This window comes from Rhinopithecus bieti, unplaced genomic scaffold, assembly GCF_001698545.2.
Source record: "Rhinopithecus bieti isolate Rb0 unplaced genomic scaffold, ASM169854v2 scaffold_7870, whole genome shotgun sequence".
NCBI lineage: Eukaryota > Metazoa > Chordata > Mammalia > Primates > Cercopithecidae > Rhinopithecus > Rhinopithecus bieti.
Window position 1 is genome coordinate 475,118 of NW_016805645.1, and position 16,002 is coordinate 491,119.

Sequence of the window (16,002 nt, forward strand, 5' to 3'; positions counted from 1 at the left end):
CACAGAATGGGTCAACTACCCACCTGATTATTAAAATCTTCCCTTGCCCTAGTTGAGTATTCAGATGGAAAACAATGATCTTCATACCCGGCCATTCAGAGATCTAGTCTTGTAACTCTTCCTCAGAGCTTCTTGTCATCAATTTTCTAATCAAGTTTTTTTTCTTTTTGAGACAAGGTCTCACCCTGTCACTCAGGCTGGAGTATAAATGTGGCTCGCTGTAGTCTCAACCAACCTCCTGGGCTCAAGTGATTCTCCTACCTCGGCCTCCTACGTAGCTGAAACTACAGGGGTGCACTAACATGCTGAGTTAATGTTTTTATTTTCTGTAGATACAGGGTCTTACCATCTTGCTCAAGCTGGTCTTGAACTCCTGGACTCAAGGGATTCTCCCACCTCAGCCTCCCAAAGTGCTGGTATTATAGGCATGAACCACTAATCAAGTTTCTTCCAAGTCCCTGAATACCCAGCTAAACCAGCAGACTTATTCTTCTGTTTATCTCCCCTTCCAGGGACAATGAAGAGCTGAGTGCACTGTTCTAAGATCTGTACACTGGGAGGATTTCCCTTCACACCATCTTTCAGGGCTGTCCTGGAGTGCGGCCACGGTGCTGTAGCTATGCACGTTCAGGTGATGCATGCATTCTGTGGAGCACTGTCTGTAAATCAAGCCTGAGAGTTGCCTTCCCTTGTCAACTGATCACAGGGATTACCTAGGAAGGTAGGGGGGTGGGTTGAGGGAGAATGTTATACAGCAGGAATAAGAGCCCTGGGCAAGTCTAGGAATTTACTGTAGGGTCTTAGGGCAAGACACGATTAACCTGCCCAGACAGCCATGGAAGGGCTGCTTCTAATGGCCAAAAAGGTTTGAGGTCCCCTAGCTTCATTGAAATCTGCCCAGGTGACTCATCTCAATGTTTAGAATTACATTTCTTCCCAACCAATGCACTAACTTTTAACAGAAGAGACTCTGTGAGATTGGGAATTCAACTTGTTTTATAATTCACTGCTTTGTTGGATGGTTCACCAAGACTCACAGGGCTCAGTAGCAGGTTATACTAATAGCTAACTTTTTGGAACAAAAGATGCACATCACAAGCAGCAGGTAAAAAGGATACACATTGGTGATATCCAGGGGTATCCAGCACAGGCTTCTAAAGTTCTTCCTTTCCACGGGTACACTGGAGTTCTTGCTAACCGTGAACCACAGGGACATGTGTAGTCTCTGCCCCAGGAGACTGTTTTTAGTCTCAGGGTCTGAAGGGGCTGGTCATGTAGACATAACCTGCTGTTAACTCTTTCCTCACCGTCTGCAGCAATAAGTTTTGGGTTTTTTATTTTTCTAATTTTATTTATTTATTTATTTATTTATTTATTTATTTATTTATTTACTTTTGAGACAGTCTTGCTCTGTCGCCCAGGCTGGAGTGCAGTGGCGCGATCTTGGCTCATTGCAAGCTCCGCCTCCCAAGTTCACGCCATTCTCCTGCCTCAGTTTCCCAAGTAGCCGGGACTACCGGTGCACACCACCACACCCGGCTAAATTTTTTTTGTGTGTGTGTTTTTAGTAGAGACGGGGTTTCACTGCGTTAGCCAGGATAGTCTTGATCTCCTGACCTTGTGATCTGCCCACCTCGGCCTCCCAAAGTGCTGGGATTACAGGTGTGAGCCCCAGATGTTATTTTAAATTTCAGCCCTTGGCCAGGCTTGGTGACTCAAGCCTGTAATCCCAGCACTTTGGGACCCCAAGGCAGGTGGATTGCTAGAGCCTGGAAGTTTGAGACCAGCCTGGGTAACATAGTGAGACCCCAACTCTACAAAAAAAAAATTTTTTTTTTTTTGAGACGGAGTCTTGCTCTGCCACCCAGGCTGGAGTGCAGTGGCCGGCTCTCAGCTCACTGCAAGCTCCGCCTCCCGGGTTCACGCCATTCTCCTGTCTCAGCCTCCTGAGTAGCTGGGACTACAGGCGCCCGCCTCATTTTTTGTATTTTTTAGTACAGACGGGGTTTCACCGTATTAGCCAGGATGGTCTCGATCTCCTGACCTCGTGATCCGCCCGTCTCGGCCTCCCAAAGTGCTGGGATTACAGGCTTGAGCCACCGCGCCCAGCCTCAAAAAAATTTTTAAAATTAGCTGGGCACGGTGGTGCACACCTATGGTACTAGCTACTCAGGAGGCTGGGGCAGGAGGATCACCTGAGCCATGATTGTGCCACTGCACTCTAGCCTGGGGCACAGAGTGAGACCCTGTCTCAAATGAATAAATAAATACATACATACATACATACATACATAAAATACCAGCCCTGCAACTACAAGAGGTGGTATTTCTTTCAGACAGTCCTAGAAGCTATTAGATCCCCTATGCAGATTTTTTTTTTTTTTTTTGAGATGGGGGTCTCTCTGTCACCCAGGCTGGAGTGAGTGGCTTGATCATGGTTCACTGCAACCTTAACCTCCCTGGCTCAAGTGATCCTCCTGCCTCAGCCTCCCGAGTAGTTGAGACTACAGGTGTGTGCCACCATGCTCGGCTAATGTTTTCATTTTTTTGTAGAAATGGGGTCTCCCTATGTTGCCCAGGCTGTTCGTGAACTCCTGGGCTCAAGGGATCCTCCTGCCTCGACCTCCCAAAGTGCTGGGTTTATAGGTGTGAGCCATGGCGTCGAACCTCCTTATGTAGATCTTGAGCTATGAATAAAAAGTTAAAAGTCCTGAGCTAATTATTTTAATTTTAAGGAAATGTGGCAATCCTTGGACTAAATAATTACACTTTTATGAATTTATTCTAAGAAAATAAGGAGGTACAAAAAATCTAACTATCAGGGTGCATCAACAGAGCACTGTGTATAATAGCAACAAACTAGAAATTATTATACTTGTAGGAAGCAATTGGGAATTTTGTAAATAAACTAGCATATAACCATAAAGTAGAATGCTCCACAGCCATTAAAAATGTTAGAGAAGAACATTTATTGACATGAAAAGGTGTTTTGGATATACTGATATGTCAAACAAACAGTGAAACAACATACAGTAATGATTCATTTTGGTAAAAAATATATATGTATATATAGCAAAAAAAAAAAAAAAAATCTGCAAGGACATATGCTAAATTGGTAACAGTGCTCACCCCAGGAAGGGGGTATACAGGTGTTGATTCATTCTTTGTGTACCTGTATTTCCCAGTTTTTCTATAAATCACATCATTTGCTTCTGTCATAAGAAAAGTCATAATCTATTATCATCCTTCATTTTGATTAAAACAAGTCCATTTTTTAAAAAAATCTTAGGTTTTTTAAGCAGCAGAAATAATTTCCAAACTGCCTCCAGAGACAATGATTTTTATCCTCGGCGGTAGCTGGTCAGAACCTTCTTGATCACTCAGTTAGATACAGGGAAGAATGGCGCTTCCTAAAGCTTCAGTGGCCTCAGCTCAGCTCTGTGCCCCAAGGCCAAACAAACCCGCTCATCTCCAGCCCCCTTCATCCTATTCTTGCTGAGTCACCAGTCTCATCATCTTCAGAGCCATGTCCCCTTGGTCAGAAGGAACCTAGAAAAAAACAACACCTGAGTTAGTGCTCCTGGTGCTATTCCTGGGACTGGGGTCAGAGGCAACATCCTGAAACCTTGCTCCCAAAAGGGAGCCAGCTCTGTGACAGCAACCTGTGTAGACACCTGGGCACATCCCTGAGAGAGGGTCCTTCCTGAAAATGACTCGTGCACTGGATGAAAGCTCTTCTAGGCCCTGACTGGGCTGGGTGGCAAGGACCTGGAGAAGTCAGCATTTAAGGCAAGAACCTTCTACTCCATATGGGGCTGATCTGTTGATTTCTTGGTAAGGGTCATGCTCATGATACTGAGACCTAGCCTGTTCAAGGAAGAAGGAAGATTCTAAACATTTTAAAGGAGTCTGTCTAGAAGGGATCCCGGATTGAGAACAGACAAATGGCTGAGAAGGAAGCTCACAGGAGAGAGCCACAAATAATAAAAACAAACAGGGCCCTTTGGATGGGACCTGACTTTCGCATTGTTATTCAACTTTCTTTCGTTTTCCCCCAGATTTTTAGAATAAGTCCCTTAAATTTTCCTTCCCACACAGCATCAAAAGGGGGAAGGGCAGAGGCCTCAGTTTCTCCCCTACACAAAGGGGGTTGGAGTATATGGTCTCCCTGTTCTGCAATTCCCTGGCCCCATGATTCTCTATGGCACACCCATCCTTGACTCTTCTGCCAAGAGTCCCCAGGAAGCACAGGCACGGTAGGGCATCCTAAAATGTCATTTAATTAATGAAAGGGGAAGTGGTTTGGGGACAACTTAACAACAGTCTCCAAGGGCTATTTTAAGCCTGTCCCCAACTGATCTGTTGTTCTATATGTGACAAACCAAGAGGAAACGGGCCTGAACTCTAATACATAAGAGTGTGGTTGGCTTGTTCCATGCCCTCCTACCAGCCTCGGCAGGGACTTCTCTCTAGTGCAGGTTGAGCATCCCTCACTGGGAAATCCAAAATGCTCCACAATTCCAGCCTTCTTGAGTGCCATCATGAGGCCACAAGTGGAATATTTCACACCTGCCCCATGGGGGGCTGCATTCAAAATGCAGGCACACAACACACACTTTATTTCTGCATCCCCAAGGGGGTTACAGTACAGTAACCTTTTAGTCAAAACACAGCATTGTAGGTAGAGACTGAAAGCTGCTGTTGCTTGCTGTTGCTGTTGTCTAGCAGCTGACACAGGTATTCTGGTGATGCTACTCTACTGTGCTGCTCAGTTACTCTGAACACACAATTTTTCCACTGTATTAATGGTATGTTGTATTTCTCACTGTGAAGTACTTATGTGTGACTATGTGCAAGAAAAAGATTGCTTATTGGCAGCATATAAATTTGGAGTCAGAAATGATATGATGCCCAATAACCACAGATTGGTTGAAGAGCCATTGGTGGCTGAAACAGCCACCCTTTGCTCTCTAATAACTCAATGCACACAAACGTTGCTTCACGCACAAAAATATTTAAAACATTGTACAAAAGTACCTCCAGTCTATGTGTACAAGGTGTATATGAAATATAAATGAATTCCATTGCCTAGACTGGGGTCCGATCCCCAAGATATCTCATTATGGATATGCAAATATTCCAAAATCCAAAAAAATTAAAAATCTGAAACATTTCTGTTTCCAAACATAAGGGGTACTCAATCTGTAACACTGCTTTGCTCTAAGACTTCCTAATTTTTTTAAGTCAATATTGAAGGTACTCAGATCCTGAGACCATAAATAATGCCCTCTCCCTCTGTGCCCTGCTGCCTTGTTTGTTCTCCCTTTAGATTAAGTCTATTTGTTTGTTTATTTGTTTATTTATTTATTTACTTTTTGAGACAGAGTCTCGCTCTGTCACCCAAGCTGGAGTGCAATGGCATGATCTTGGCTCACTGCAACCTCCGCCTCCCAGGTTCAAGCGATTCTCCTGCCTCAGCCTCCTGAGTAGCTGGGATTACAGGTGCCCACCATCATGCCCAGCTAATTCTTACATTTTTAGTAAAGATAAGGTTTCTCCATGTTAGCCAGGCTGGTCTCGAACTCCTGACCTCAGGTGATCCACCTGTCTTCACCTCCCAAAATGCTGGGATTACAGGTGTAAGCCACCACACCCAGCCTAGATTAAGTGTCTTTTAAGAGTGGGTTGCTGGCCGGGCGCGGTGGCTCAAGCCTGTAATCCCAGCACTTTGGGAGGCCGAGACGGGCGGATCACGAAGTCAGGAGTTCGAGACCATCCTGGCTAACACGGTGAAACCCCGTCTCTACTAAAAAATACAAAAAGCTAGCCGGGCGAAGTGGCTGGCACCTGTAGTCCCAGCTACTCGGGAGGCTGAGGCAGGAGAATGGCGTGAACCCAGGAAGCGGAGTTTGCAGTGAGCTGAGATCTGGCCACTGCACTCCAGCCCAGGCGACAGAGCGAGACTCCGTCTCAAAAGAAAAAAAAAAGAGTGGGCTGCTTTCTCTGGCTTCTTAAAGGAAGCTGCGGTCTCTTCTCCTCACTACTCATTCATTTTCTCCAGTCTTTACATTCTGGCTTCTGAGCTTGCCACCTCACCAAAATATCTCACCAACGCAGGTGCCAAGGATATCGGTGTAAGCACATCATCACTCACGTTCCAACCCTTCCCCTGAGTTCTCACTTGGCACTATGGGCCCCTCCCTGCTTTGGGGATGCCACGCATCCCTCGTCTCCCTTCTCACTTTTCTGGCGGCTCCTTTCTCAGTCTCATTTGTAGGCTCTTCTTCTGCCTTCTGTTCCATAGGCAATTCAAACTCAGCTTGTGCAAATTGCCTCCATCCCAAACCACGATGCTGGAGCAGAAACCTGCAAGCCACCCTTCAGTATTTTTCCACCCCAAATGATTACCAAGTCCTGCCAATTTTCCCTTCTTTACACTTTACCAAATCCATCCACTTTCCTCCTTTCTGGATTTACCTAACAGCCTCATTGACTGGTCCTTGGCCCCAGGCTTGCCCCATGCCCTCTACTGCTAGAATGGTATTTCTTGGACAAATCTCTTCATTTCACTCCCTTGCTTAAAACCCCTGCTTGGTGCCCTGTCTGAACTCTTTAGCATGGTATGAAAACTCCCCCTCTGCAGTCACCTCCCTCCAGTGTCCATTCCAAGGCCTCGCCGTCTGAGGCTCCTCTGGACCTTGTATTCACTGCTCTCCATGCTCCCCACCTCCTCCTCTTTCTTTAAATCACTCCTACGCATCACGTGGGGGCACAATCTTCCAGATCTGCAAGCCTGGGCAGGGCACCCTTCCCTGGGCCAAGCCCCCTCTTAGCATTGCTCAACCCATGCTATTGACAGTCTCCTTGCCTGTCTGTCTCTAGACCACAAGCTCCTTGAGGACAGGGACTGGGCACCACTCACCCTTGTGCTCGCAGTGCCTAGTGCTAATAGCAGAATTTTGTTAGGAAACTCAAAACACTCCCAAGCCCTAAGTATTTCTTTCTTAATTTTTCTTTTCTTTTCTTTTTTTTTTTTTTGGAGACAGGGTCTCGCTCTGTCAGGCTGGAGTGGAGTGGCATGATCTTGGCTCACTATAGCTTCTAATTTTCAGGCTCAATCAATCCTCCCACCTCACTCAGCCTCCTGAGCAGCTGAGACCATGGGCATGCGCCACCGCACCTGGCTAATTTTTGTTCTTTTTTGAGACAGAGTGTCACTCTGTTGCCCAGGCTGGAGTGCAGTGGTGCTATCTTGGCTCACCACAACCTCTGCCTCCTGGGTTCAAGCGATTCTCGTGCTTCAGCCTCCCAAGTAGCTGGGATTACAGGTATGTGCTACCACAACTGGTAAATTTTTGTAGAGACAGGGTTTCGCCATGTTGCCAAGGCTGGTCTTGAACTCTTGAGCTCAAGTGATCACCCGTCTCAGCCTCCCAAAGTGCTGGGATTACAGGCATGAGCCTCTGTGCCTGGTCCAATTTTCATATTTTTTGTAGAGACAAGGTTTCTCCATGTGGCCCCGGCTGGTCTCAAACTCCTGGGCTCCAGCAATCCACCCGCCTTGGTCTCCCGAAGTGCTGAGATTACAGGCGTGAGCCACCACATGTGGCCTTCGGACCCTCATACTTCTTACAAGACCCACCTGGGCAGCGGACAGAGATAGAGAACTGCCTGTGGCTTCCCTCTCAGGATGATTTTTAAGTCTGGAACAAAAGCTGTCTCTTACCATGTGACCAGCTTTCAGAATCCAGTAGAAAGCCAGGTTCTTGTAGGACTTAACAAAAGCAGATGTTTCCAAAGATTTAGGGTCACTGTGCAGGGCCTTCCACTTCAGCTGACTGAATTTAGGCAGTTCTGGCCACTTCAGTTTCCGCAGCCAGGCCTCCTGACCTGGTGAGAAGGACAAAGAGAAAGGCCTGGCATTAATAGCTGGGTAGAGTAGGAAAAAAGTCTAGGTCCTAAAAGTTGGTGCTTCCCAAACTGCAGTATGCGTGAAACTCACTCAGGATCTTGTTAAAATGCAAATTCTGATTCAGAAGATCAGGGTAGGGCCTGAGCATCTGCATTTCTGACTCCCAGTGAAACCTAGGCTCCTGGGAGAAACCCAACAGCTGCAAAGCCTGACTGTTTTTGCCTCTGTATCTCTCACTGCCATCTGCTCTTTAGGAAGGGAACTGGGGACCTCTGGAGGCAGACAGGCCCGTGAGGAGGACTGAGAGATGTCAGGAATGAGACAGTGACAAGGATCACCTGGGCTGTTCATGGAGCAATGCAGCAGCTTTCCAAATTGTCCTTGGTATCCCTTGCTTACCAGTCACAAAAATATTCAATCCTTCTGGTTTGACGAGGCGCATCACATCCGTCAGACCTTGTGCCTCAATTAGCGTGCCAGGTCAGAGAACCTGTCTCTGAGCCTCCACCAGGCCCTATTTAATTTGGGAGTGAGCAAATTAAATAGGTGGTAGGTGATAGGGCAGTAGTCGGGATTCCACAAAGACCATTTCCCCTGGGTCTTCAGGGTTACGGTCATTAGGGTTTAGTTTTAATTTACTCTGTAGTGGTCAACATCGACTGTGATGTCGCACAAAAATGAGGCTCTCCCTTAATTAAACAGTGCACTTGCCCAATAACCAGAAAAATGTCTAAGTTTTATGGTAGAGACAGGTGCTGTTCTTTTCTTTAATCATACCTAAGGGCCCCCAAACCCGGACAGGCCCAGGCTTCTGAGGGGTCACAGCCACATGCAGCTCCCCACTCTTTGAATAATCAAGGTCAGGAGCAGATGAATGTAATGGGAAATGGCCTTCCTCCTGGCATGTCAACATCATCCACCCCAAGACTAACATGTCCAAGGCCAGTTCCCTTCCAGTTGAACCCATAAAACTGCCTCTATGTGCCCCTCAGAGTCAATTCCTACCCATGGTATCTACGATGAGATCAAGCTGTCCATTATACACGGTCACGTTGATCCCTGCCTCCAGCAACTCATCCACAATGCTAATGACTGGCTTCATGAAGTCCTCCTCCATGTTCACAAAGACGGTGGTAGCCTGGCCTGCACATGGGGAAGGAGAAAGAGGGAGTAGGTTTGAATCTGCCAAAACAGGAGATACCTTTCAGCCCAGAGCATCTTGGGCTCCAGCATCGAACAACGACTGAACGCACAGATGCTTCACAAACAGGGATGAACCAGCCCAGAAATTTGTGCCGACTGGTCAGGTGTAAGGCACACATAAATAGCTCATGTGGTCCATTCTCTTGAGAGCTTGAGATGATAGCAGGCGCCATTTTTAATGAGGAATTGATACCTGGAATAGGCTACTGTCCAAGGAAACAGGGAGGGAGAGACCTAGGAAATACTCATTAGGCTGGTACACTCAGGGAATAAACTGTGCTTTGGGCCAATGTCAGTTTTCCTGTTTTTTCGAGTAACACCAGGGCCAAGTTTCAAGTCCTGAACAAGTGGGCCTACCTTATAATAAACCAGATCAAACCTAAACCAATTCAGAGCTGGCCCTCAGGAAAGCCAAATGAATAACAAGCCCCAGGCAAGACAGGAGCTAGTGAGCACGGCACTCTCGCTGGCTCCTGCCCATCAGCATTATCAAAACGCTGAATGACAGCAATAACAGTGGCAGCCACCATTATTTGCTACTCACTGCCAAGGAGACATTTGACAAGCAACATACCATTTTCTTCTTCATTATCCTAGGAGATAAGAAGTCTTTTTTTTTTTAATTTAATTTTTATTTATTTATTTATTTATTTGAGACAGCGTCTCACCCTGTCACCCAGGCTGGAGTGCAGGAGCACAATCTCAGCTCACTGCAGCCTCTACCTCCCAGGTTTAAGCGATCCTCCCACCTCGGCCTCCCAAGTAGCTGAGACTACAGGTGCACACCACCACACCCAACTCTTTTTTTGTTTTTTTGAAGAGAGTTTCACTCTTGTTGCCCAGGCTGGAGTGCAATGTCACAATCTTGGCTCACCGCAATCACTGCCTCTCGGATTCAAGTGATTCTCCTGCCTCAGCCTCCCAAGTAGCTGGGATTACAGGGGTCTGCCACCCCACCCAGCTACTTTTGTATTTTTAGTAGAGCCGGGGTTTCTTCATGTTGGTCAGGCTGGTCTCGAACTCCCGATCTCAGGTGATCCACCCGCCCGGCCTCCCAAAATGCTGGGATTACAGGCGTGAGCCGCCACACCCGGCCACACCCAGCTCTTTTTATTTGAGCTAATTTTTCTTCATTTCTAAAATTCTCTCAGCAGTCAGGAGTAATGAAAAAACCAGGGATAGAATGCACCCTCTGGTGACTGCAGGTTGGGAGAGGAGGACCCATGTCCCCTGAGAAAGCTCCCAGCAGCAGCAAATCGTAGGCTCCCAGCAGCAGCCACAGGACCACTGACCCCATATCCTTGGGGTGTCTTGAACACACATGAAACAAAACCCTCTTTAGCTCAGAGTGTTTTCCCTTCAGAAACCTGAGATCTCTGCTTGCTCAAGGCCTCCCTACAGGAATAAAGTAGGAACTTATCCAAGATTTCTACCTGGCCCTGGTCTCTAAGGATTTCATTATTTCCTCACCACAGTCTTGAGACCAGAATGCAGTAATGCCCGGCCACATCTAGCATCAGGATGCCTGGGGAGGTCAGCAAGAGAGAGCTGGTCAAAATCTGCCCAAACACTTGGGCTGTCTGACATCCTGCAAGGACCTTTGGCACGAAATCTCATCTGCAACCAACTGTGGCCTTGGATGTAGCTTTTTTATCTTAATTTTTTATTATGAAAAATTTCAAATGGATACAAAAGAATAGTGTACAACGCTCCAATGTACCCATACCAGACTTCAATAATTATTAACTCACAGTCAAATATGCATTATTTCCCTCCCCACTCAGCTCCCTGCCAACCCCTTATTTTGAACCAATTTTGACAAATGTTTTTTTCCCCTTTTTTAACAAAAAGGGTTTCTCTCTACTGCCCAGGCTGGAGTGCACTGGCATAATCATAGCTCACTGTAGCCTCAAACTCCCGGGTTCAAGCAAGTAGTTAGGACTATATGCCACATGCCACCATGCCTAGCTAATTTTTCTTTTTTCTTTTTTTTTTTTTTGAGACGGAGCCTCGCTGTGTCGCCCAGGCTGGAGTGCAGTGGTGTGATCTCGGCTCACTGCAAGTTCTGTCTCCCGGGTTCATGCCATTCTCCTGCCTCAGCCTCCCAAGTAGCTGGGACTACAGGCGCCCACCACCATGCTTGGCTAATTTTTTGTATTTTTAGTATAGACGGGGTTTCCCCATGTTAGTCAGGATGGTCTTGATCTCCTGACCTCATGATCCGCCCACCTCAGCCTCCCAAAGTGCTGGGATTACAGGCATGAGCCACCGCGCCCGGCCCATGCCCAGCTAATTTTTCTATTTTCTTGTAGAGATGAGGGTTTTACTGTGTTGCTCAACTGTGGCCTCAAGCAATCCTCTCAACTCAGTCTTCCATAGTGGTGGGATTATAGGCGTGAGCCACTGCATCCAGCCCTCACAGCCCTGACAAGTCATTTACTGTCTCTATATCTATTTGCTTACCTACAAAATGTGGATAGGAATATGGTTTACCTGTAACCTATCATAGCCAACAACAAAACCCATCCGACAAATTCAGGTCTCTGAATTTGCACCTCTTTTCTCCCCATAACTCTACAAACGGCACTTAATTAGGTCGCATAAGTACCTCCCCAGGATTGATCCTCAGGAATAATTTTGAGCTTCTTTCTGATGGGGCCATTCATGAGCTGGCTTAAGGCGTCTTGTTGTAGATGTCTCACGTGGCGCTGACAAAGACGAACTAAAACCAAACTGGTAGACGGTGAGTCAAAGGACTGGAAGTAAGGCCAAAAGGACATCTTTTTTTTTTTTTTGGAGACGGAGTCTCGCTCTGTCGGCAGGCTGGAGTGCAGCGGCGCGATCTCGGCTCACTGCAAGCTCCGCCTCCCGGGTTCAAGCGATTCTCCTGCCTCAGCCTCCCGAGTAGCTGGGACTACAGGCACACACCACCATGCCCAGCTAATTTTTGTATTTTTAGTAGAGATAAGGTTTTGCCATGTTGGCCAGGATGGTCTCGATCTCTTGACCGCGTGATCCGCCCCCCCGCCCGCCCCAGCCTCCCAAAGTGCTGGGATTACAGGTGTGAGCCACTGCACCTGGCCATGAGGACATCTTTACCAAGCCGCTGGGGATGCTGCACAGTGAGAGGGAGAGTTTTAGATTCAGCTGGAAAAGGGAAAGCGTCACCTTGATTCACCCCCAGTGGGAGGAAGAAAGTCAGAAACACATGGAAAGTGGAGAGGCTTTAGTATTAGGTTGGTGCAAAAGTAACTGCAGTTTTTGCCATTAAAAGTAATGGCAACATTTCTAAATTTCAATGGCACTCCAGCCTGGGCAACAGAGTGAAACCCTATCTCTTAAAAAAAAAAAAAAAAAAAAAAAAAAAGGAAAAAATAGATTTGTCAAAATTGGTTCAAAATAAGGGGTTGGTAGGGAGCTGGGTGGGAAGGAAAATAATGCTTCATTGGTTGTAGAGTTAATAGTTTTTGAAACTTGTCAAAAAACACGGTTACTTTTGCACCTACCCAATAGTATTGATTGTACACTCTATAGACTTGGGGGCCATTGGGATTCTCCAGAATGACCAAAGAGAATCACCTAGGAAGTGGAACCTAGCGTATCCTGCAGCCTTTATACACTTCTTGGTTGGCTGAAAGACGACTAGATTCAGCCTTGAATTTATGTTGTAATTTGGTGTATGGAAGCTAGTTTCTAAACTTTAAAAACATCATGTTATGTGACAGAAGCCAGTGCAAAAGACTATTGTGTGATTGTATTTATATAAAATGTTCAGAAGAGGCAAATCTAGAGAGACAGAAGGCAGATGAGTGGTGGCCTGGGGCTGGGAGTGGGACTGAGAACTGTCTGCAAGCAGACACGTGGGATCTCTTTGGGGTGACGGAAATGCTCCAAAACTGGATTGTAGCAATGACTGCACAACTCTGGGAATATACTGAAAACCACTTACAATGAGTTAATTTTATGGCATGCAAATTATATGTTAATAAAGTTTTTTTTATAAACAGGTTTCTTTTTGCATGGAGGCTGAGGCAGGGACTAATACCTTCAAGGTTCACTCACCTAGGTGGCTCTGTGTGAATTCTAGACTCGACTCCACTGTAGACGTGGGAGTGCTTTTAGTTAAGATGTTATAGAAGTTCACCCCGTCTGTGTTCTGAAATATAAAGTTTATTTGGCTGTTTGTTTTGCTTTCCTATCATCAAAGCTGCCAAACAGAAAGGCACATGGCTCTTTATCTTATCCAAGGACAGCTTTAATTTTGTAAATTTGCTTGGATCAGAAAGAAATACAGCTTTGGCTGGGCCCGGTGGCTCACACTTGTAATCCCAGCACTTTGGGAGGCTGAGGTGGGTGGATCACTTGAGCCCAGGAGTTCGAGACCAGCCTGGTCAACATGGTGAAACCCCTCTCTACTGAAAACACAAAAATCAGCCGGGCGTGGTGGGGCTCAGCTGTAGTCCCAACTACTCTGCAGGCTGAGGCATGAGAATCACTTGAACCCAGGAGGCAGAGGTTGCAGTGAGCCAAGATCGGGCCACTGCACTGCAGTATAGATTAGATGACAGAACCAGACTTGGTCTCAAAAAAAAAAAAAAAAAGAAGGAAAGAAAGAGGCCGGGCGGAGTGGCTCTTGCCTGTAATCCCAGCACTTTGGGAGGTTGAGGTGGGTGGATCACCTGAGGTCAGGAGTTCAAGACCAGCCTGGGCAACATGGTGAAACCCTGTCTCTATTAAAAATACAAAAATTAGCTGGGTGCAGTGGCGCATGCCTGTTATCTCAGCAACTTGGGAGGCTGAGGCAGGAGAATCGCTTGAGCCCAGGAGGCAGAGGTTGCAGTGAGGCGAGACTGTGCCATTGCACTCCAGCCTGGGTGACAGAGCAAGACTCTGTCTCAAAAAAAAAAAAAAAAAGAAAAAAGAAAAAATAAAAGAAAGAAAGAAAGAAATGCAGCTCTGAAGTTTCAGAAACCAGCTGTGTCAGCCCACTCTCCCTGGAGTGGTAAGCATCTCATATGAGCAGTGATCAGGCCCCGCAGGGAAAAAAACCAAGGCCCTAGGTGTTAATTTATAAGGAGAACAGAGCTGCAGAGGGGCCTACACTCCCAGTCCTTAGCCAGCGCATTCTTTCCTTCTGGTTCTCTGGAGTCAGAATGTTGCTTGGCAAGGGTCCTAATAAGGGAATGTGTTGTCTCCACACACTTACCTCTGCAAGACAGTCTTTTTTTTTTTTTTTTTTTTTAATAGAATCCATACATTTAGTCAAGGACAAGTAAGTCTTGCAGGCCTGGGTGGCTTTCTGACTCTGTAACGAGCCACTACATCACTGCTCAGACCCAAGAGATGTATTAGCTAGCAAGCAATCATTTGCAGATATGTGGGGAGGCTCAGGATAGACCCCAAGTTTGACAACACCAACAACATACCCTGTACCCACCAGAAAAAGCCAAGCAGGCTGGCCTCTGAGTTTGTCCCCTTTTTACCTGTTCAATGATCATTTCTGCTTTCCCCCACAGCTCTGTAGCCTCTCTGTAGAGCCCCTTATTTACGGCCTTCAGGACTTGCTCTGCAATCTCGGACACCTCTGCCAGACCTTTGTCTTCGAGAAGAGACTGGAATGCAAACCAAGAGCAAAAAGACCCACTTTACCTGGGAACATCAATCTGGTGCTGCTGCAGTTAGGGAGGGGTAGGAGAAAGAGGGGAAGGAAGGAGAACAGAAGCTCACATATCAAAGTGTATTGTTACAAGCCACATGTCTATTGGAGGAAATACAGCAAATTGTCAACTGAACCTAACAAGGTATTCACATCTTTCAACGTTTCTGCATATTTGAAAATTTTGTAATAAAATTTAGGGAATTGGAAAAATGTGTTTCTTATATCTAGAAAAAAGTGATGTGTGCCGATTTTCTTTCAATTTGTCCCTGAGGCGAGCTCTTGCTTTGGGTCTCCAACTCTATATGGATGAGTAGTCCCTAAAGAGCAGTGTCATCTACATAGGCAAACTCATCCAGCATCTCTTTTCCTGGGATCACAGCCGGAAGAGATCGGCTGGGTTGTTTACCCACAGGGCGCAGATGTATATCTACTTACCATGCTGTACAGGTAAGGTCCCCAGGAGAGCACCGAATCTAAAGGAAACCACATATGTACAAATCAAGTATATCATACCTCTGTCTTTCCAAAGACAAACCTAACTGTCTTCTCTCCAACGAAGAAAGAGACAGAAGCAAGAAACCCGGTAGCTTTGGATTGGAAGGCTCCTCAAATCACCTGTACCCATGCAGGAGGCGGGCTGATGACACAGTGGCTAGAAGGTGGGATGAGGGTGTGGGGCCTGTCTGTCGACTCTTAAGACTAATGGCACATTAATTTGGCCTGATACTGGCCCAGCAAGTGAGTCATTGCTGGTGACAGCATCCCCACAGGCAGGCTGTAGGTATACAGGTGGAGGCTCTTATCTGTGGACCTCTAGGCCTTTTGATAGCTTAAAATATTTCTCCACCCTCACATTTCTGCTCTGCATCTTATTTGCTCCTCCAGTTTGGAGATATTAGCTTCTGCCAAGGAGCTAAATAAGGAAGATGACTAATGAGTTTGCAACAACGCAAGTGGCTATATTGCCAATTGGCTCATTCCCATCCCACAAACATATTGAGAATTTACTAAGGGTCTGGAGGCAGCAAAAGTTTAAGATAAAACTGTGAGTAACATAATGCCTGTCCTCAAAGAGAACAGTAGTTGACCTTGGTTTAGACAAGCTCACAACTATTAAATACTGTATCACTAGGTAAGACAAGTGCTATTGAAAGACATGCCAACAAAGAATCAAGGACCTCAACTTACAAAGCACATTTGAGTATGTCTCTCCTTAGCTTAAAAGTAT

General features: G+C 46.3%; 1 protein-coding gene across 1 annotated transcript in view; it reads right to left on the minus strand.

Moving 5' to 3' along the window:
* Positions 1-2,945: 2,945 nt before the first annotated feature.
* SCPEP1 (serine carboxypeptidase 1) overlaps positions 2,946-16,002 on the minus strand; it is a 30,523-nt gene continuing 17,466 nt past the window's right edge. Inside the window, exons 7-13 of the mRNA XM_017873111.1 lie at positions 15,210-15,247; positions 14,599-14,727; positions 13,178-13,271; positions 11,724-11,837; positions 8,918-9,055; positions 7,727-7,890; positions 2,946-3,549 (exon numbers count right to left, since the gene is read on the minus strand). Of these exons, the coding sequence (XP_017728600.1) occupies positions 3,487-3,549; positions 7,727-7,890; positions 8,918-9,055; positions 11,724-11,837; positions 13,178-13,271; positions 14,599-14,727; positions 15,210-15,247 (740 nt within the window). The 3' untranslated portion in view covers positions 2,946-3,486. The remainder of the gene's footprint in view (positions 3,550-7,726; positions 7,891-8,917; positions 9,056-11,723; positions 11,838-13,177; positions 13,272-14,598; positions 14,728-15,209; positions 15,248-16,002) is intronic.